Source organism: Nesoenas mayeri, assembly GCF_963082525.1.
Source record: "Nesoenas mayeri genome assembly, chromosome: 16".
Classification (NCBI taxonomy): Eukaryota; Metazoa; Chordata; class Aves; order Columbiformes; family Columbidae; genus Nesoenas; species Nesoenas mayeri.
The window spans coordinates 11,181,057-11,200,725 of record NC_137562.1 but is presented as its reverse complement, the minus strand read 5'-3'; the positions used below and the strand labels follow the sequence as shown (position 1 = coordinate 11,200,725).

General features: G+C 64.4%; 4 protein-coding genes across 5 annotated transcripts; 3 read left to right on the top strand and 1 right to left on the bottom strand.

Moving 5' to 3' along the window:
- Positions 1-956: 956 nt before the first annotated feature.
- Positions 957-4,152, top strand: PLTP (phospholipid transfer protein; the record flags this gene model as incomplete). The annotated part of the gene is made up of 15 exons (XM_080354701.1): positions 957-1,062; positions 1,266-1,365; positions 1,438-1,566; positions 1,694-1,849; positions 1,957-2,020; positions 2,139-2,202; positions 2,300-2,391; positions 2,526-2,702; positions 2,857-2,916; positions 3,010-3,171; positions 3,338-3,405; positions 3,483-3,525; positions 3,674-3,737; positions 3,818-3,894; positions 3,997-4,152. 15 exons carry the CDS (start codon positions 957-959, stop codon positions 4,150-4,152), a joined length of 1,518 nt encoding a protein of 505 aa, XP_080210827.1.
- A 497-nt stretch (positions 4,153-4,649) lies between these two features.
- CTSA (cathepsin A) lies at positions 4,650-10,900 on the bottom strand. 2 transcript variants are annotated; one of them, XM_080354870.1, is made up of 15 exons: positions 10,808-10,900; positions 8,215-8,372; positions 7,995-8,106; positions 7,864-7,914; positions 7,538-7,624; positions 7,294-7,449; positions 6,847-6,938; positions 6,686-6,770; positions 6,491-6,582; positions 6,205-6,283; positions 5,952-6,097; positions 5,805-5,880; positions 5,609-5,698; positions 5,401-5,502; positions 4,650-5,253 (listed from the first exon to the last, which is right to left on the bottom strand). In XM_080354870.1, the coding sequence occupies exons 1-15, from the start codon at positions 10,820-10,822 to the stop codon at positions 5,170-5,172; spliced, it is 1,425 nt and encodes a 474-aa protein (XP_080210996.1). In that variant the 5' UTR covers positions 10,823-10,900; the 3' UTR covers positions 4,650-5,169. The 2 variants fall into 2 exon arrangements, with proteins under 2 accessions (XP_080210996.1, XP_080210997.1); XM_080354871.1 differs by lacking the exon at positions 10,808-10,900 and adding an exon at positions 8,635-8,643.
- On the top strand, positions 9,192-11,957 carry NEURL2 (neuralized E3 ubiquitin protein ligase 2; the record flags this gene model as incomplete). The annotated part of the gene is made up of 2 exons (XM_080354872.1): positions 9,192-9,867; positions 11,842-11,957. The coding sequence occupies 2 exons, from the start codon at positions 9,192-9,194 to the stop codon at positions 11,955-11,957; spliced, it is 792 nt and encodes a 263-aa protein (XP_080210998.1).
- A 5,138-nt stretch (positions 11,958-17,095) lies between these two features.
- Positions 17,096-19,376, top strand: ACOT8 (acyl-CoA thioesterase 8). Its single transcript, XM_080354738.1, has 6 exons — positions 17,096-17,243; positions 17,315-17,451; positions 17,697-17,922; positions 18,158-18,315; positions 18,631-18,822; positions 18,912-19,376. Exons 1-6 carry the CDS (start codon positions 17,122-17,124, stop codon positions 19,028-19,030), a joined length of 954 nt encoding a protein of 317 aa, XP_080210864.1. The 5' UTR covers positions 17,096-17,121; the 3' UTR covers positions 19,031-19,376.
- The last annotated feature ends 293 nt before the right edge of the window (positions 19,377-19,669 follow it).

Below are 19,669 nucleotides of genomic sequence, written 5' to 3'. Positions count from 1 at the left end.
GGCGGGCGCGGTGGGTGAGCAGCCCGCTGTTGGGCCGGAGCTGGCAGGCGGCCGGGGCTCAGCGGGCAGCCGGGCTCAGCGCCGCAGACCTGCATCCTCCCCGTCCCGCTGTCTCCTCCCAGCTGTGGGCTTGCGAGGAGTGGCGGCTGGGGGGGGATATAAAGGCAGGGGAACCTCAGCCAGCCCAAAGAAACTCCTGGAGCTCCTGTGTTCTCTCTCCCTCCCTTCACGTGATTCAGCCTCCCCCAGCCGAGCATAAGCCTCCCTGTAAGTACGGAGCGGAGCTGAGCAGGCGAACCCCCCGTATCCTACTCTGCGCACAGCGCGGGGGGACGGCGACTGCAGGCACTGGCAGGAGGGTCCCCGGCCTCCTGTGCAGAGCCCTGGGGGGAAATGCTGTGTGGGGACCCGGGGCCGTCCCCCAGCCCCGCAGGCGGCTCTGCCTGTTGCTCCGGGATGAACAGGCTCCGGCTGCTGGCCCAGCCAGCGGGCAGGCGGCGCATCCCACAGCGGTGAGCCTGGGGGGGGCCGGCCCCACAGGAGAGGGATCCCTTCTCTGGGGTGCTGGGGCTCCCTGGGGCTGCACCAGCACATGCTGGGCTCACCTCGCTGGGCGTTTTTGGGAGCTGGTGCGTGCGGGGCAGGTCAGGATGGTGCTGGGTGGCAGGGGGTGTCCCCAGGGTCTGTGGGACCCCACGGGCCCCATGTGGGGGCTTGTGCACAGCACCCCAGGGTGGGGCCGTGCCACTCGTGGATACTGGGCTGTCGGGGGTTCAGGCATGGGGACCTGTGCAGCACCGTGAGGTTTTGGGGTGTGAGAGCAGCGTGTGGGAAAGAGCCCCCACCCCGGGGCTGCAAGCAGGTTGGGCAGCAGCCACCCCCGCAGTGTCCCCAGTGTCACTGTGAGCCCCTTCAGGCCACCCGTGCTGCCCCTGCGCTCTGTCCCTAGGTGTGCGATGGCTGCCAGCTGCTGCCTCCTGCTCCTCCTGCCCTGGCTGGTGGTGGCCCCTCACAGCCCCCCCGGCTGCAAGATCCGGATCACATCTGCGGGGCTGGAGCTGGGTAAGGGGCTGCGGGAGAGGCATGTTGGGCACCGCTTCTGGGTCTGCGCTGGGGGAGGCAGCCGGTGGGGAGGCAGCCGGTGAGGACCCTGCCTGCCCCGCCTGCACCTGGGGCGGCCAGAGGGGGCCGAGGTCTGGTGGGGTCGGTGCTGCTGAGGGCAGCCCAGCCGGCGGTGGCCAGCCCAGGCTCGCTTTGCTCTGCAGTGAAGCAGGAGGGGCTGCGCTTCGTGGAGCAGGAGCTGCAGAACATCACCGTGTCAGACCTGCATGGGAAGGAGGGGCCGTTCCACTACAACATCAGCCAGTGAGTGCTGCCGGTGCCTTGAGCTCCCCGTGTCTGTCTTTCCATCCAACGATCTCCATCCTGTCCTCACAGGGTCAGGGTGACGGACCTGCAGCTGGCGTTGTCCGACCTGAACTTCCAGCCCCAGCAGCACCTCGCCTTCGACATCAACAACGCCTCCATCAGCCTGCGCTTCCGCCGGCAGCTGCTCTACTGGTTCTTGTGAGCTGACTCCCGCCCCGCTCCCGGCACCAGCCTCCCCCGCGGTCGGGCTGTGCCTGCTAGGTGCTGTGGGTGCCTTGCTGCCCCGCAGCTGTGTGCACCTCTCATCTGCTCTCCTTGCCTCCAGCTATGACATCGGGTCCATCAACGCCTCTGCAGATGGTGTCCACATCCACACGGTGCTGCAGCTGGCCAAGGACGGGGCTGGGCGCCTGAAGATCTCTAACATCACCTGCAATGCCTCCATTGCCAGAATGCACGCGGGCTTTTCGGGCACGCTCAGGTACCTCAGGCCTCTGCGGCAGCCCCGTCCTTGCCCAGCACTACTTTTTGCACCCACGGGGCTGGAGGGGCCGGGCGGGGGCCAGAGAGCTGCTGTGTGTCCTGCAGGAAGGTCTATGAGTTCCTGAGCACCTTCATCATCTCAGGGATGCGCTTCCTCCTCAGCCAGCAGGTATGGCTAATAACAATGATGGGCGACAGCGCCTGGGGAGCCCGGCCTCAAACTGCCCCAGGCCAGGAGGAGGGTCCGGGTCCCTGATTCCCCTCTTAGCCCAGCCCTTGCCTTGCAGATCTGCCCATCCTTGGAGCACGCCAGCCTGGTGCTACTCAACTCCCTGCTGGACACGGTGCCGGGTGAGTGGGGCCAGAGGGAAGGGCCCGAACCTGCTCGCCGCAGGGAGGGCAGCGCTCAGCAGCGGCTCTGGGCACTACAGCTCATCTTCCCTGGCAGTGAGGAGCGACGTGGATGAACACATTGGGATTGACTACTCCCTCCTGCGGGATCCAGCTGTCTCCACAGACACCCTCGACCTGGACTTCAAGGTGAACAGTGGATCCTGCACTGCCAACCCTCCTTCAGCCCTGGGAGTGGCTGTGCCAGCTGCACTGCAGGCACCACTGAGCGAGCCCGGTGAGCTGCACTATGGCTGCAGAAACCGCTCCTGTTCCCTGCCCAGGGCATGTTCTTCCCTCGTGCAAGAGAGGACCAGGAGCTGGAGAACCACGCGGTGGAGCCGGTGATCAAGGAGACCGAGCGCATGGTCTACGTCGCCTTCTCCGAGTACTTCTTCGACTCAGCCATGCATGCCTACTTCCAGGCAGGTGTGCTGGCCATAGAGCTCCAGGGCGAGAAGGTGAGCTGTGCCAGGACAGGCAGGTGTCTGTGGGCAGGAGGGAGGGCTGGGCTCTTCCTGCAAGGTGAGGAGCTGCATCCAGGGAGCAGCTCTACTGGGATCCACAGCAACCACTCACTCACCCTCTGGCGCTTCGGCTTCATCCTCCCTGCAGGTGCCCAAGGACCTGGAGGTTTTGCTCAGAGCCACCTTCTTTGGGACCATCTTCATGCAGGTGTGAGAAGCACCCAGCGGGAGGCTCAGGGTGGCCTCGGGACAGGGCACAGCCCTGTGCAGCTCTATGTCCCCACTCACTTGCCATCCCCAGAGCCCAGCCGTGGATGCTCCCCTGCGGCTGGTGCTGCAGGCATCAGCTCCCCCCCGCTGCATCATCAAACCCTCGGGCACCTCCGTCTCTGTCTCTGCCTTCCTCAACATCTCGCTGGTGCCACCAGGTCGTCCCGCAGTCCAGCTCTCCAGCATGGCCATGGTGAGGGGCACGCAGGGCTGGGGCTCCAGCACACAAAGAGCATTTCCCACACACATGGGATAGCTCCAGTGTCCCAGAGCCAGGAGCTGGCTGGGCCATGGCACAGGAGCAGCAGCCTGGCTGCTGTGGCACCGCAGGGCTGTGGTTCAGCCCCCTCTCTCTCTAGGAGACCAAGCTGAGCGCCAAGGTGTTCCTGCAGGGGAAGGCGCTGCGCGTGCAGCTGGACCTGCGGCGGTACGGGCGCACAGGGCCTGCGGGGGCTGTGGGGAGGGTCCCCCTGCACCCTGCTCACAGCTCCTCTCTCCCCGCAGGTTCCGCATCTACTCCAAGCAGTCGGCGCTGGAGTCACTGGCGGTGAGCGGAGCCCCTGTGCCCAGGGTCCAGCCCCACGCTGCTTCCTGGGCGCAGCACAGGCTTGGGGGGGCTGCGCGTTGCAGGACCCCGCTTCCCGCCGGGGCAGGCAGCTCTGCCGCTGCACTCACCCGTGTTTGCTCTCCCGCAGCTGTTCTCGCTGCAGGCGCCCCTGAAGACACTGCTGCAGTTGACCATCATGCCCATCATTAATGGTACACACCGTGGCTGCCACACAGGGGCTCGGGCAGGGGCAGGTGGGACTTGGCTTCACCATGTCTCTCCCTCCCTGCAGAGAGGACTAAAAAGGGGGTGCAGATCCCACTGCCAGAGGGCATGGACTTCACCAAGGAGGTGGTCACCAACCACGCGGTATGCGGCAAGCACGGGTGCCCCCAGCTGGGGCAGGGACCACGTCCTGCTGGGCAGGGCACAGTCACACTAGACTTTCATTGATCCTCTTCCCCTCTGCAGGGATTCCTCACGGTGGGAGCTGATCTCCACTTCTCCAAGGGGCTGCGGGAGGTGATTGAGAAATACCGCCCGGCCCCCACTGCCCCAGCTGAGCCCAGCGCAGAGCCCAGCGCAGAGCCCAGCGCAGAGCCCAGCGCGGGCCCCCGCCAGCTTTAACTCTCCTCCCCATGCGCTCCCGGACCGAGGGCAGAGCCTGGGCTGGACCCGTGGGCTGTAGGTAGGAAGCAGTTTCCCCGGTACCGCTGGCGAGGGCCCTGTGCCCAGGGAGTGGCAGCACGGTGGAGACGGCTGCTCTGGGAAGCCCTGCTGCATCTTCTCTTTATACCAATAAATCACTTCACCCCAACCCATGTGGTCTCCTTGCTCATGGTGGCCAGCACGGGGGAGATGGGGAAGGAGGCAGCACCCATGGGGCAGACACAGCTGGGAATGGCAGCAGAGGGCTCCGAGCTGCCCAGCTCTGGGGGGCTCATTTCCAGCCCCCATGAGCCCTGGCAGCAAGGGGGGCACTGCCCCAGCCCTGGCTCCTGTCAGCACTCATCTCTGCTGGATCCTGGGCACGCAGCCACGCTCCTCAGAGTGCAAAGAGAAGCAAAGTGGGAGGAGCAGAACAGTACGAGGAGCTGGGCAATGAGGAGCAGAACCACCTTGTTCAGAGAGTTTATTGTGAGTGCCCAGAAGAACTTTGTGCCTGGGTCACGAGCAGAGGGGATTGTCTCTGTGCTGAGCCTCCTCGGGATCAGGTACGGTGCAGCTTGGAGCAGAAAGCCCCACAAGCAGCACCTGCAGCTGCCAGCGAGCTGTCGTTCCTCAGAGCCTGCCCAGGGCTCCATGCGGGCAGAGGGAAGTGGTGGGGGCTGGTCGTGCCCAGAGGGAAGCAGCTGCCACCCCAGACAGGGAGGAGGCACGACAGGAAAGCCACAGGCGAGGAGGCGGCTGCAGCAGGGCACAAATCCTCACCCAGCAAGGACAGAGCCCCTGGGACTTCTCACCCCTTACCCAGCCCCATCCTCCCCCCACTCAGCAGGCGCCGTCCTGCAGGGCCGGGCAGAGCCCCCAGGCTGGCAGGGGGAGCGGCTCGTGTCGTGGTGCAGGGAGCGCGGGCACGGCAGTTAGGACGGGCTGTGCGGGAGGTGCCGGGGTGAGGGCAGCCGGCCGCTGCCACCGCAGTCCCTAGTACGGCTCGTTCTTAATGAAGCGGCTGAACATGGTGAAGGCAGCGAGCGGCCGGTCCGTGGGCACCATGTGCCCGGCTCCCTATGGGGAACAGGTAGCCATAGGTCGGTGCTGGCGATGGGGCTGCCGCAGCCCCCCAGCACTCCCAGCCCCAGCTGCCGCAGCCCTGCGTCCCTCTGACCACAGCACCGGTGTCCAGCATGGCCAGCAGCCCCATCCCAGCCCTACCTTGATGGTGAGGAAGGCGATGTTGGTGAATTCCTTCACAAAGCCCCCGATCTGGTTCTCACCCCGTTCAGTGTAGAGCCAGGGCCGACGAGCCACCTGCACCTGGGATGGCAGCAGCTCCCTCAGTGCCCAGACTCGTGCCAGAACCAGCACAGCTGACGGCACAGCCTGGAGCTGGTGACCGGCCTGGCCTTGTCCTGCCCTTTACCTTCTGGCACAGGGAGTCCACGAACCACTCATCCCCGAGGAAGTTGCAGGCCATGTCAACATCCCCGTTGTACACCAGGATCCGGTATTTCTGCGGAGCAGGAGGAAAGTGAGTTGTGCAGGGCAGCAGCCCCAGCCAAGCAAGAGGCCAATTTGGCAGAGCCAGTCACGGGGTCTGTGGGCTCCTCTGCACGCACCGTGGCTCCCAGTAGCTTCAGATACTGGTCGTTCATCTGCATGTACAGGCGCTTGTAGCCACGGTTCACCTCGAAGCTGTGGAGGAAGCATCGGTGTCAGACAGCGGCTCATGCTCACGGGACTGTCCCTGCCTGGAGCTCACTCACCTGCACACTTGCCACTCCTGGGCATCGGGGGAGATGTGCAGAGCCTTCCTCACCTCCGGCGAGTTCAGGTACACCCTGAGGTCTGTGGAGTTGGTGCAAGGAGGGTCCATCCGCACCTTCCGGGCTGTGGGCATCCGGAACAGGCTCTGGGAGAGAGTCAGGAGAGTCCCTGCCATAGCAGCACCCACTCCGTCCCCTCCTGCTCCCATGCAGGGGACACTCGCAGCCGAGTGACACAGGCACCGGGGCTCACCTGCCGCCAGGAGAACTTCATGGGCACCCGGATGAAGGAGTTGCCCAGGTCATGTGTGACGAGATAATCACCATCGTACCTGCAGCAGAACAGGGATGGGCTGAAAGCTCTGGAGGAACAAGTGCTCAGGGTGCCCCTGAGGAGCCCTTGACAGCAGCCAGACACAGCCCACTAGAGTCCCAGAGGGTCTCTGTCCAGCCCAGCACGTCCCTGCACCACCTGGGGCCACTCGCTGCCAACTACAGCGAGCTGGTGCTGAGACCTGCCGGCCCTCGGGCCGCCTCACCTCGTGCTCCCCGGGACGCCACCCTCACACGGGGCATAGAGGTTGTAGATGTTGAGGCCGGACTCCTCTACGATTTGAATCATCTCCTCCATCTGCAACATGGCATGAGGGTTTGGGACTCAGCTTGGGGCCCATGCAGAGCCAGGCGGGGGTGCTGCCCACAGACACTGGCGCCTGGGGCTCCAGTCCCCTCACCTTGAGTGTGCAGTTCAGGTTGGAGTTGTCATGGAAGTTGCACTTCCCCTGGGAGCAGCAGAAGGCCTGCAAGTCCTTCCACAGTCTGTGGGCAGAGACCGGGGGTCAGACGGTGCATCTGGCAGCAGCTCTACCCCCCTGACTGCTCCCCTTGGCCTTACTCAGTCCCTAGCAGCCCGTGGTAATAAGCAAAGTAAACCAGGGAGTTGTCATTGATCTCGTAGGAGGAGAGGCCATTTCCCACAGCGATTCCCTGTGAGGCAAGAAGAAAACAACTCTGTTGTTCCAGCTCCCTGCAGGGCGGCCGCCACGGCAGCAGGAAGCAGATGTGACACTGTTTACTCAGCAGAGGGAACAGGAAGGGTCGGGGGTGCCTGAGAACGCTCCCCTGGTGCCACTCAGCAGGGATGGACACGTCCACCAGCAGCTGCTGCCAGCACCCCAGGAGATGAAAGAGGATGAAAGGCCACAGGGCCAGACCCACCCCACGTCCTGGGGGTCCCATACACATCCCCACCCGCTACTGCTTGGAGCCCTGCAGGGCTGTGCTGAACACGCCAAGCCCTCAGCTCCTGGCTCAGTCTGGTGGTGGCAGAGCCCCCTCTCACCTTCAGGTTGAGGCTGGGGTCCTGCATCACCCACTCTGCCAGTGTGGGGATGTAGATGCCCCCATAGCTCTCCCCAGTGAGATAAAGATCGTTCTTGGAGTACTCAGGGTAGAGCCGCAGGAAATCCTTCAGTGCCAGGTAGTTGTTGTGAGCGACCTGCAGGCAGGAGGAGGGGGGTCAGGCCGGGCCCCCGTGCCCAGGCTGCAGTGGGCAGGTGCAAGAACACCCCTCCTGCAGGACTTGCCTCAGTGTCGTTTGTGCTGTACTTCTTGTCCTCAGAATAGGAGAAGCCAACGCCAGCGGGGGACTCCAGGTAGAGTATGTTGGCAATCTGCAGGACAGTGGAGCAGCCGGAGATCAGGCCTGACCCTCTGGCTCGGCGAGGTTCAGGGCCGATGGCCTCGCCAGGGGCAGCACCCACAGGTGCCCAATCTGCCCCAGGGCTGCCTCAGGGAGGGCACATTCCTGCCCTGCTCAAGCAGAGGCGAGAACAGGGTGTGTTGGGTCTATGGAGGCTCTGGCTCAGGGCCACCCTCTCCCCACGGCCACGGAGGGCAGCAGTGCCCGCACCTTGTTCCAGGCGTAGTCGTTGTACTTCAGCGTGACCCCATCGGGCTGGATCTGGAGAAGCACAAGGCAGTGAACCACAGAGCCTGCCAGTCCTGGTGTCCCCGAGCCACAGCACGGCTGTGCCCACTGACCTGGAAGGGGCCGTGCTCCTTCAGGAATCCTTCCATGGAGCTGCAGCCCGGGCCTCCGTTCAGCCATAGCACCAGGGGGCTGCTCTGGGGGTTGCTCTGGGCCTCCACGAACCTGCGGGTGGGCAGTGTCGGTACCCGGTGCCTGACCAGGGCCCCACCCGGCACCCAGCGTACAGCCTGGCCCCAGCCCTGGTCCCGGCCCCGGCCCGGTCCCACGTACCAGTAGTGCAGGTGCTGGCCCGGCCCGGCACAGAGGTAGCCCGAGAAGTGGCGGAAGGCTGGCTGCTTGGCCAGCCCCGGCAGGAACGTCACCTCGTGGTCCTGGGGGGCGGCCCGGCCCAGCCCCAGCAGCAGCGCGCCCAGCAGCAGCGGCCCCATCTGCGGGGGCACAGCAGCAGTTGGGGCGCTGCTCGCCGGGAGCGGCCGCAGCGCCCCGAGGCTGTCCCGGTCCGGGCCACCCAACCCGGCCCGCCTTTTCCTCCGGTGCCGGGACGGTCCCTCCAGCGGTTCCGGTCCGGTCCCTCCCAGCCCAGTGCCGTCCCCCTCTCTCCCCCCGGCCCGGTGCCGGTGCCGCCCCCGCCCTCTCTCCCCCCCGCTCGGTGCCGCCCCCGCCCGGCCCCGCGCTCCCCGTCCCGCTGACCGCGGCCGCTCCCGGTTCCCGCAGCGCCGATGCCGCGGGCACATGACAAGCGCCCATATGACCTCCGCTGCTCACGTGCGCCGGGCGGGGCTGCGCGGCGGCCAATCAGCGCCGCGGGGGTGGCCGGTCCCCGCCCCGCTGCCACGTGCACGTGGGACGGGACCCCCGGCGGGGCGGGGCCAGGGGCGCCTCTCCGGTACCGGGGGAGTCCCGGCCCGGGGAGCGCTCAGCCCCGGCGGGCGCGGCGGCGGGGTGGGGCGCACCGGCGGGCACCGCCGGGGGTCAGCAGGCACAGCGGTGATGGCCGGGCACGACGGTCACGGCTGGACGCCGCCGGGCTGCACCGGGCACAACGGCAGCACCAGGCAGGTTGTGCGTGGAGCGCCTGCGGCCCGGAGAGGCCGGGGGGCCCGGCTGCCTCCGGCACACGCGGGGTCCCCTCCCGCCCCCCGTGGCACTAGGACCCCCGGGAGCCCTGTCCCTGCCGGGCTGTCACCACCCGGCTGTCACCGCCGCAGCAGCTGTGACGGGGGCGGTTAAAAATAGCGGTGTCAGCGATGGCCGCCCGGTGCCGCCTCGCCGCTCGCTTCCACCGAGTCCACGGCGCCAACGTGCTCCTGGACGCCTCGGCCACGCGGGCCACGCGTGTGCGGAGCTTCGCCCACGGGCTCTGCTTCAGCCAGGAGCCGCTGGCACCCGGGCAGCCCTTCCTGGTGGAGATCGAGGAGAAGGAGCTGGGCTGGTGTGGCCACCTGCGCGTGGGGCTGACAGCCCTGGACCCCCAGAGCCTGGATGTGGTGCCCGAGTACTCGCTGCCAGACCTGGTCAACATGGGGGACACCTGGGTGTTTGCCATCACCCGCAGCCACAACCGCGTGGCTGTGGACAGGGAGGAGCCGTTGGCACAGGGCCCCCCCCAGGAGCTGTTCCCACTGATCGAGCGGCTGCGGATCCCCCGCGACACGCTGGTGGGGCGCAGCCGTCCCAGCCGCTACAGCCACATCCTGGATGACCTGTACAAGACAAACGTGCTGCCCGCGACCGCCCGGCGCAGCCGCATCGGCGTGCTGTATGTGCCACAACCTGACGGCACCGCCGACATGCACATCCTCATCAACGGGGAGGACATGGGGCCCAGCGCCCGTCGCCTGCCCACCGCCCGCCCACTCTACGCTGTGGTTGATGTCTTCGCCTCCACCAAGAGTGTCCGGGTCATCCCGGTGGAATATGGCTGTAGGTATCTGCCCCCCCAGGTTTTTCCTGCATGTCCCTGGGGGGAGCTGCACTAGCATCACCCCACACTCCCCAATGGTGTGAGCATCAGAGCACCCCATGGGGCAGAGCACAGGCAACCCCCACGCTGCCTCTGACATGGGTGTCTGCCAAAAGCTGGGCCATGTGGGGCTGCACCAGGACAGAGCCCCCCAGCCCCAGCTCAGGGCCCCCAGCCTAGTGGCCCTTCCTGAGTGGAGCAGTGGGTGTTCCAGCTAGGGGTGTGGGACCACGGTGCTGTGACCAGACAAACCGCTCAGCCCTGGCCGGGTCAATGCCCCTCTCTGCAGCCCGCACTGCTGCTCACCAAGCCGCTCTGGGGGCTGGCGAGCCCCCACTGTGCCTGGCCTTCCCCCACAGCACATGGCAGTCCCAAGCCCAGCAACCTCCCACCTTGGCACCAAAACATCCAGCTGCGCCGCGCCGCACGCCCGGCATGTCATACCCCGCGCCTGCTGCGTGCCCCAGGCAGACACCCCATGATGCCATCGCAGGTTGGGCAATATCCGCACGTCGCGGCCCACTGGGGAGGGGCTGGGAGGGCCCGTGCTGGTCGCTGGCTATTGTGTACGTTAGGCTAATAAGTGCCTATTAACACTGTCCGGGACGAATCAGCAGATGCTGAGAATCAGGTGAGACACACACCAGGAGAGTGAGCACCTGGAGCCGCTGCCACTGAAACCACTGCCGCTCTTCCAGGTGCAAAGTTCAGCTGCTGCGGTCCCAAGGCTGAAACCCAGGACTGTCCCAACAGGTTAAATGTCCCCGGCCATGCAGGCACCCCCAGGAGCATGCTGGGGTTCCTGGCCAGAGACTGTGGGGGCTACGGAGCCACCAGGGGGGTCACTGAGCCAGTGTGAGAGACCCAGGCCTGGCAGGGACTGGCGCTGGCAACACATACCTCACGGAGAGCCATCCTGTCCTGCTGTGCCACTGGTCCTGCCAGCACCACGGGGCACAGGCACTGCTGCAGGGGCACAATCCGGCAGCCTCCCCTCCGCTCAGATTGCGGTAGCTCCGGTTTCTGCAGCACTTCCGCAGGGTTACAAACCCGTCTTGGTTTGTTTCTTTTCCTGGCTGGTGAAGTGAAAACCAGAAGTGAGAGGCTGAGCCACTGGTGACAGACGGGAGGGGGTGGGGAACAGAGGCAAAGGGCATCTGCCACCCGTCACCCGGCACTCGCAGCGTGACCCCGCGCAACCAAGGCCGAGATAAGCACTCCGACTGCCCAAAACCAGCCCCAAGGTCAGGAGCTGGTCGGGCACAGTGTGACCCTGCTTAGCAGAGCTCTGCCCGCTGCCAGCCCCACAGCCCAGAGGTCCCAGCTCCGCTCCGGCTGAGCTAACGATGAACCAAGTCCAGAGCCTGCACCTAAGCCAGCTCTCATTTAACGTCAGAACGGAGCACTGGCTGCAGCTCATTGCAGCCACACCACCAAGCCACCGAGGGCTTGGGGAGACAGAGCCCCTGGGGATGTGTGTCACAGTGGCAGGAGTCAGGCAGAGCCTGCGGGCAGCCATGGGAACAGCTCAAAGATGCTGTCCCTGCTGTCCCAGCCTGTGGGCACCCACCGGCAGCTGGCACTGGCACTGGGGGACCAAACCACGGGAGCGGGTGAAGGGGAGCACAGCATGGGCGTGTGAGACCTGGGGGAGCCGCTTGACAGCTCCCAGAAAGAACAAACAGAAACCAGCTGTGGTACCTCACAGTTTGGGCACGGAACTGTTCTCCCGGTAACGGGAAGAGCATCACCGCCGGGGTCTCGGGCTGCTGTCCTGGCCAGGCCTCTTGGCACTGGCTGGAGCCCAGGGCGGGATGGTCCCGCTCCTGTCACAGAGCCGGTTCACCTGCCGCTGCCCTAACCCGGTGCCTCCAGGGAGCCCTGGGGCCTGGCTGGTGACCCGCCAGCTCAGCCACATCTCTGTTTCCCCGCAGTCCCCTCCCTGCAGACCCTCTGCCGCCAGGTCATCCAGCAGCACATCGTCCACCGCCTGGCCATTGACGGCCTGGACCTGCCGCTGCCACTGCGGAGCTTCTGCCAACACGAGTGAGGCCTTGAGGGTGCCACCCTGGCCCCCCACCAACCACCCCACCGGTGACAGCTGAATGGCTGCCAGGCCGGACCTGTGCCTCCCAGATCCCCTCCTCCGGTGCACCTGCGAGCGCTGTCCGTGCCGCTGCAGGGTCAGTGTGAGCGTGGTGGAGCATCATGGGGACGTTCCTCTGCACAGACATGTGCAGTGAGGCCAGTGTGTGGGCAGGGGGTGGCAGGGACTGAATAAGTAATAAAGCGCTTACATCCCAAAAACAAGCGTGCTGTGGGGAGCTGGCACCATGTGACACCAGGGCAACGGGGGCTGCTGTCTGCCTTCCATCTCAGGAGGAACCTGCAGCTTCAGGTTCTTTAGTTCCCTTCCATGTCAGGGAACGTCATGTGGCTGCCGGGAGCAGGAAGGGTCCTGCCAAAGAGGGCTCAGGGGGCTGGGACACCCCTGTGGTTCAGCAGATGCTCGTGGAAGCCGTTCCCCCTCCAGTGAGGAATGATGCCAGGACTGTGAGCCCACGAGCACAGCCAGGCTGGGACCTGCTGGTGGCCCAGGCCAGCAGCCAGGAGCGCCCAGGCAGGTCAGGGTGGGGGCCAGACCCGATGCGCAGGCAGGGAATAAATTACAGTGGGTGTGTGCCCCAACCGGGCAGTTTCGCTCTTAGGAAAGATGTTTACCCGAGCGGGGGTGAGTGGTTTCCTGGGCCATGCAGGGAGGGGTCAGGGAGGGAGCCCCAGAACCCACGAGCTGCGCTGGCAGCACCTGTCACCCAGGCACGTGCCTGCAGCACGGAGCTGGTCACGGTGACCCGGCGCAGAGTCCAGCTGTTGCACCTCTGTCCTCCCAGCTGCAGGAGCCAGCTTGGGCCCCCCCAGAGCCTCAGCCCCGGCTGGCAGGATGGCAGCGCCCAGGGGCAGGACCAGAGCTGTGCAGGGCTGGAGAGAAGAGCCCCTTGAGAACCAGAGCAGTGCCCAGGGGTGTCAGGAAGAGACGGTGGGGGCTGGCAGGCAGAGCCCCCAGGCCTTTATGCAGCACAGCTGGAGGCAAACCAAGCAGCTGCAAGGTTACAGAACAGGGTGTCAGAAAACAATACGCTGTATTTAGTCAGAGGGATCCGACAGTATCAGATAATGTTACAGAACCCTCCAGCAGGAGGAAATCCCCAGCACTGCTCCTGCAACGGGCCAACCACACCAAACCTGAGGTGTTAATGAATGAAGAGCTAATGGGGGAAAACACCAATTTTGACCAAACCCCGGTGACCAGCAGGGTCTCCAAGCCCATCACGTCCCACAGACCACAGACTCCGCTGTCGCAGCACAACAGGCTGGAGGGCTGCTGGTGTTGTTCTGGCAGTGGGGGGACGGGAGCTCCTCCAGCCCAGCCTGAGGGCCACCGATTGCTGTTTGTTCTCAGTATTTTTCCCTCCCCCACCCATGTTTGAAGCCTTTGCTCTCCCCTCTAGCTCTGTTTGCACTGCAGTGACCTCAGCACGGAGCTGCTGACAGGGAGGGCAGGTTCTCCTTCCGGAGGAACCGCCAGCAGCTGTGTGACCAGACAGCTCCCCTGCCAGCAGCCAAGGTTGCCACCCTCCGGCTCTGCTGCTGCCTAACAAGCGGGATCACCCATTAACTGGAGGGCACCTGAGACAAGACCCCCAGAAAGTGCCTGGTCTCCTGGGCTGAGCCCCCATCTCATGGGCAGGGAGGGGCAGCCACCACTGGCACAGGAACGGATGCAGCTCCGGTGTGAGACGAGGCCCATTTATTAGCTTAGTTGCACAACTCCTTGCAGCTGGATGCTGGAAGGACCTGCAGGTGCTGGCCACAGATCAAATATTTCTGTCACATGCCATTATCCCATCACATCACATCCCACGCCGCACCGCCCACGTCTCCTGCTCGTCAGGTCAGCGGCTGGTTCCCCATCACTGCAGTCGGTTCCCAAACCGGTTCCTCTGCTGCCATATGCAAGAGGCAACACGCGCTCAGCAGATAAAGAACCCAAACTGCCCCTTCCACCCCTAGCCTGAGGGAGCAACCAGGCTGAGGGGAGCACAGGGGAAGCTGGGATGCCAGTGGGGTGAACAACAGCCCCGAGCACCCAGCCCAGCCCTAGAGCTGCACCTCGACTTGGTGCCCAATCCGGCTCCCGCAGCACCCCACACCTGTGCTCACACTCCTCCCCTGTCAGGACGGACACCACCAGGGATTTACCCAAAGACTTGCTACAGGAGCTCATCAGGACCGCCAAGAGGCCATCAACACTGTCTTGCTTGGCCTCACAAGCATTGCACCCCTGCTGCTCTGTGCTGAGCATCTCTGGCTGCAGGGTCTCCCTGTCCGCACTCAGCATGGCCAAGACGTGCTGGCAGGGCTGCTGGAGAACCTGGCTGAAGCACAGCTGCTCAGGCTGTCAAGGCCCATCCTGTGGACACCCTCCAGGATCTTGCGGTGAGCATCCTCCCTGGTGCTGAGCAGCTGCACGGGCTCCTGACTCACAGCAAACTCGCTCAGGCACAGCCTGGCAGTGGCTCTGTGCAAACACTGCTTGATGTGTTCTTCAGCCCTTTGGTTCATCTTTTCACTGTCACCCTTCAGGTTTTCTGTGGCCCCCAGTTTAGGTGCAGATGAAGGATCTAACAGGGAGTGAGGGCTCTCGGGCTCGCTCTGGAGGAGAGCCTGGGGGGTTCCGGGCTGATGCTGAATTGCTGCAGAGCTGAGGAGCTGCCAGCGAACTCTGGAGAACAGTCACAGGGCTCTGAGCAGCTGTGAGGCTGGTGCTGCTGTGGGGGGGACGGCTGGACAGCTGTGCAGTGGCTCAGCCGGCACACCGGAGGGGCAGCAGGCAAACCAGAGGCAGGTGCGAGGGAGCTGCCCGAGCAGCACGGCGAGCGGGACGGGGAGTGGAGCACAGCACAGCACCAGCAGGGCTCTTGCTGGGCCGAGGCGGTGACGTAGCTCTGCAGAGAGCCCACGGCTGAACACCCGCGTTAACCCCCGGGTGACCATCTCCAGGTCCGCCCCTGCGCGTGCCCCTGATCTCGTCACGGAGCAGCCAGTGCACGTTCCCGCCCCGCGGCCGCCACTACCGGGGGAATGTATCCCGGCGTGCCCCGCTCCTGTGAGGAGGAGTACATCCCGGCATGCCCCGCTCCCCGCCAACCAATCACCGCTAGGTGCTCCATGACGTCAGGCGGCGCGCGGCGCCCCCTGCCTGCCGCGCCCGGCGGGAACGGAGTTGCCGCCGCACGGGCCCGGGGGCCGCCGGGACCTCTCGCCGCCACCACGCGTCTGCTCGGTGCCCCCGTTACCCGGAGCAGTCGGGGGACAGCAGTGAGACCCTGTCCTCAGGAACGTTTTCATCACCACGGCAACCCTGACCAGCACCGAGGCGTTTTCCTGCGCTGCCTCGGGGCATGCGGGAGCCCTGCGAGGAGCGGGTGTCCCGGCCACCGGTTGTGCCGAGACTGCCGGGAGTCCCTGTCAGCCGCAGCAACGCTGTCGGTCCCGCCCGCCGCTGCCGCGGGTCTGTGCTAGGGCTGCCGCCCACCGCGGTGCTCGCTGTGCATGGGGAGGCACCGGACACGCTGTTCTGTTCACTGATCACAGACGGTCTGTGTCCTCACACTGCAGCACAAGATAAGACAGAGATGAGTTGGGCTGCCTCCTCTTCTTGCTGTATTTTTGGCTCTGGGCACAACCAAACTTCACCTGCATGAACCTGCAGATGTTGGGAAAGCGTTAGCAGGGAATGTAGTGCTGTAGGCTACCAGCGTTTAGTTTAGATTTTTCTTGCATGCCAACTCTATTCAATTGCTGAGCACAAAACCCCCACATATGCCAGTCAGAGGTGTAGGTGAGCTGCCTACTCAGCAAAGCCTGGAGAAACAAAGCTCAAATGCAGGAGAGACAATGGGACCAAATGTTACAACACGAGCAGCCACTACAGAGCAGTCCCAGCTATTGCTCCCAGCAGCACCTCTATTTCCAGTCTCCAGAAACAGCAAAGCCGTCAATGAAAACATGATATCTGCATGTTTGTGTCTTACTCCTTTAAAGCACATATAATTTCCACAACTCCTCTGCATCTGGAGGAGAAGGCTGGAATGTCACATGAAAGGCTTCGAGGCCTGAGATTAAGTTGTATTTTAGGAAAGCAAGGGGAGCAGTTGTGTAACTGGGGACTGAGCTGCAGCCTGTGTACACATGAGCAGATCCACTGACTGGGATGGAAACAAGGGCATCACAAGACCCGCTCAAAGGAGAACAGGCTGCATAACCGAGTCCTGCGAGAGGCAGCACTGATGCACCTTTCCACAGCTGGAGGTGATGGCAACAGACACTGATATTTAGTGTCTTGCTACTTGAGCAGAAAAAAGCATGAGCTACATTAGCCAGCCGTGACCCAAAGGACAACTGCAGAGACCAAAGGTACAGGTTTTGCTGCAAGAGGCAGAGAGACCATGGGACTGGAGGCAAAGCAGAACACAGCAGCAGAGGGAGAACAGAGGGCAAGGAGTAAAAGGAGGCGAGTGACAAAGGAACAATGGAAACTACAAAAACAGTGAGTGCGTGAGACAACCAGCAGCACCCGCTCTGCGGGTGTCACCCCCGGGACCGGCCCTTCCTCGGACACAGCGGTCGGGCTGCAGAAGACCCAGCCGGTGCAGACCCGACGCTGCCCTGGGCGCTCCGTACCCAAGCCCCATGAGGCTTCCCCGAGAGCACCGGGACAGGGCCCATAGTGGGGCCGCCTCACCTGACATACTCACGGCCCCACTGGTTAAGGCAGCGGACGGGGCCGGAGCTCCACAGCCCTGCACCAGCTTGTAGTCGCGGAAGCGCTTTATGAAGTCCCCAGCTCCATGCGGTCCCGGAACGCCCGAACCCGGCGGCTCCGCTCCTCCGGAACGGCGTCGTCCGGACCCGCCGCCGGCATTAAACCAGCTGGAGTACCGCCACGCCCAGGATATGGCCAATCAGAAGCTTTCTCTGCGGATTGGCAGAAGAAAAGCCAATCAGCCTAGAGTTTTCTGCCACAACCTGGGCGTTCGGCAGCCCAGCCAGCTGGCAGGCCCCGCCCCGCGGGTGGGCGGTACCTCTTGCTCCCCCGCGCGGCGGCCGGTTGTTGCCGCTCTCAGCGCCGCCGGTTCCGGTTCGCTCAGGACATGGCGGCTCCGAGCGAGGGCGGCGCGGGGCCGGGACCGGGGCGGCCGCCGCCCGGGGACCTGCGGAGCGTCCTGATCACGAGCGTGCTCAACCTGGAGCGGCTGGAGCTCGATCTGTTCAGGTGCGCGGGGCGCAGGGCACCGGCCCCAGGCCGCGCTCACCGCCGCGCTCACCGCCGCCTTCTCCCCGCAGGGGCCGGCACCACTGGGTGCCCGCGACGCAGCGGCTGTTCGGCGGGCAGATCGTGGGGCAGGCGCTGGTGGCGGCCGCCCACGCCGTGAGCCGGGCCGAGCAGGTGCACTCGCTGCACTGCTACTTCGTGCGGGCAGGTGCGCCCGGGCCGGGGGGACCGGGGCGGCGACACCGCGGGGGGAGGGCCGGAGATGGGGGAGGGCGGGGGGCTCCATGGGTCAGAGTGGTGAATGCAACGTCGGAAGGGTTCCCGGGGCTCCTGCAGGTGCCACCATCCCAGGTCTGGCCCAGCACGGAGGGTGCGGGTGGCGCTGTCAGCGCAGCTGCCCGTACCCAGCACTTGTGTGGGGCCCCACCGCAGAACCTCCCTTTTCTGTCCCAGGGGACCCCAAGGTGCCGGTGCTGTACCAGGTGGAGCGGACCCGAACGGGGAAGAGCTTTTCTGTTCGTTCTGTAAAGGCCATCCAGCACGGGCAGCCCATCTTCACCTGCCAGGTCTCCTTCCAGCTCACCCAGGAGAGCCCGTTGCAGCACCAGTTCACCATGCCGGACGTGCCACCCCCGGAGGAATTGCTGACACAGGAGGAGCTCATCCAGAAGTTCCTGCAGTGAGTGGGGCAGAAGGGACACCTCAGGGACACCATCCTCCATGGCTGGGGCTCAGGGGGCCACAGGGATCGAGGTAGCTGCCTGAGGAGTTCTCAAACGTGCCTGGGACGAGCAGCACAAGGCAGAAGCTGTGTCCCTCCTGCCGCTTTGTGTGGCCCTGGATCCCTGGGCTGAAGGTGCTGCGGGAAGGATGTACCCCCAGCATCACCCTCACTTCTCCCTGTTGGCCTACAGGGATCCTAACCTGGCGGAGAGATACAGAAAGCGTCTCAACAAGATTCAAGCCGAAGATGTGCCGATTGATATCAAACCTGTGAACCCACCAGATGTGCGCTGCTCAGAGCCGCAGGAGCCAAAGCAGCTGTTCTGGGTGCGAGCACGAGGCTACATAGGTAGGTCCTGTCAGGAGTGGGGGGTCCAGCTGCCTACCGAGAACATGCGCGATGGAGGGGGCCGAGGGGGTTGTGATCTAGCATCTCCCTGCACCCCGGGCCTGCAGGTCACCTGGGGGTTCCAGGGCCAAGATGTGGGTACAGGTGCTGGAGTGTGAAGCGATGCCCTTGTGCTGTGCTCAGCTGCACAGCCGTTCCCAGTGGTATGGCAAAGGGAGCAGGTCTGAGAGAGTGTCTCGGCTCTGCTGGGCCAGCAGCCAACCCTCAGGTGGGCAGAGCTCCCTGGCCACCCCTGCAGCGCCTGTCGTGTTGCAGGAGAGACTGACATGAAGGTTCACTGTTGTGTGGCCGCCTACATCTCCGACTATGCCTTCCTGGGCACCGCGCTGCTCCCACACCGGCTCTACCGCATCAAGTTAATGGCTTCCCTCGACCACTCCATGTGGTTCCATGCGCCCTTCCGAGCAGATCATTGGATGCTGTACGAGTGTGAGAGCCCCTGGGCTGGTGAGTCCCCATAGTGTCCCTAGGTCCCTACAAGGCAGGGCCAGCCCTGCCTGTCCCAGGGCACCACAGTCTGACCAGTCTCTCTGCAGGTGGGTGCCGGGGGCTGGTGCAGGGCCGGCTGTGGCGCAGGGACGGGGTCCTGGCTGTCACCTGCACACAAGAAGGAGTCATCAGGGTGGAGCAAACACCAAACCAGAGCAAGCTTTAGCTGAGGAACCAGTGGCAGCGGCACTACCACCCCCCCATGTGCTGGTGCTCAGGTACACCAGGACCAAAACTGATGTCAGCATGACAGGACCTGGGTGACAGTGGGATGGAGCCTCGAAGGAGACAGGGCTGGACTCAGCACTGTGGGGAGCTGGTGCCAGAGGCCCTCAGGGACCCGCAGGAACATCAACTGTCACCGGTTACCAGCCGCATCACATCAGCCACACACCACATCAACTGCACACCACATGTAACCACACACCACACGTAACTGCATACCACAATCAGCTGCACACGTAACCGCACATGACAATCGGACACACTTCACCTCCCCTAAATAAATCTGACCCCTGGAGTTTGTCCCCTTGGCCTGTGACTGCGCTTGCCTCAGGGAGTGTCTCTTGGTGGGGGGGTGTGGGGCAGTGGGGCCGGTGCTATCCCCGTGGCAGCTTGGGTCACAGGAGGGGAAAGCGCTGCTACGGCACATGTCCTCCTTCACGCTTCTCCTGCCTGGTGCCGTGGCTGCTGCTCGGGCTCAGGGGCGGCCCTGGAAGTGGGGAAGGGGATGAGTCAGGGTGACCTCAGGTCTTCCTGGTGCTGCCCTGGGGAAAGCGAAGCTGAGCAGATGTGGCAGCCACCT

Coding starts and splice junctions, on each gene's coding strand:
- CTSA (XM_080354870.1), bottom strand. Junction 6,771..6,846: donor CACGGGCTGCTAGGGACTGA/GTAAGGCCAAGG, acceptor CTCTGCCCACAG/ACTGTGGAAGGACTTGCAGG. Junction 6,098..6,204: donor TGAAGTTCTCCTGGCGGCAG/GTGAGCCCCGGT, acceptor ACTCTCTCCCAG/AGCCTGTTCCGGATGCCCAC.
- ACOT8 (XM_080354738.1), top strand. CDS start 17,122: ATGGCGGCTCCGAGCGAGGGCGGCGCGGGGCCGGGACCGGGGCGGCCG. Junction 17,452..17,696: donor CTGCTACTTCGTGCGGGCAG/GTGCGCCCGGGC, acceptor TTTCTGTCCCAG/GGGACCCCAAGGTGCCGGTG. Junction 17,923..18,157: donor CTCATCCAGAAGTTCCTGCA/GTGAGTGGGGCA, acceptor GTTGGCCTACAG/GGATCCTAACCTGGCGGAGA.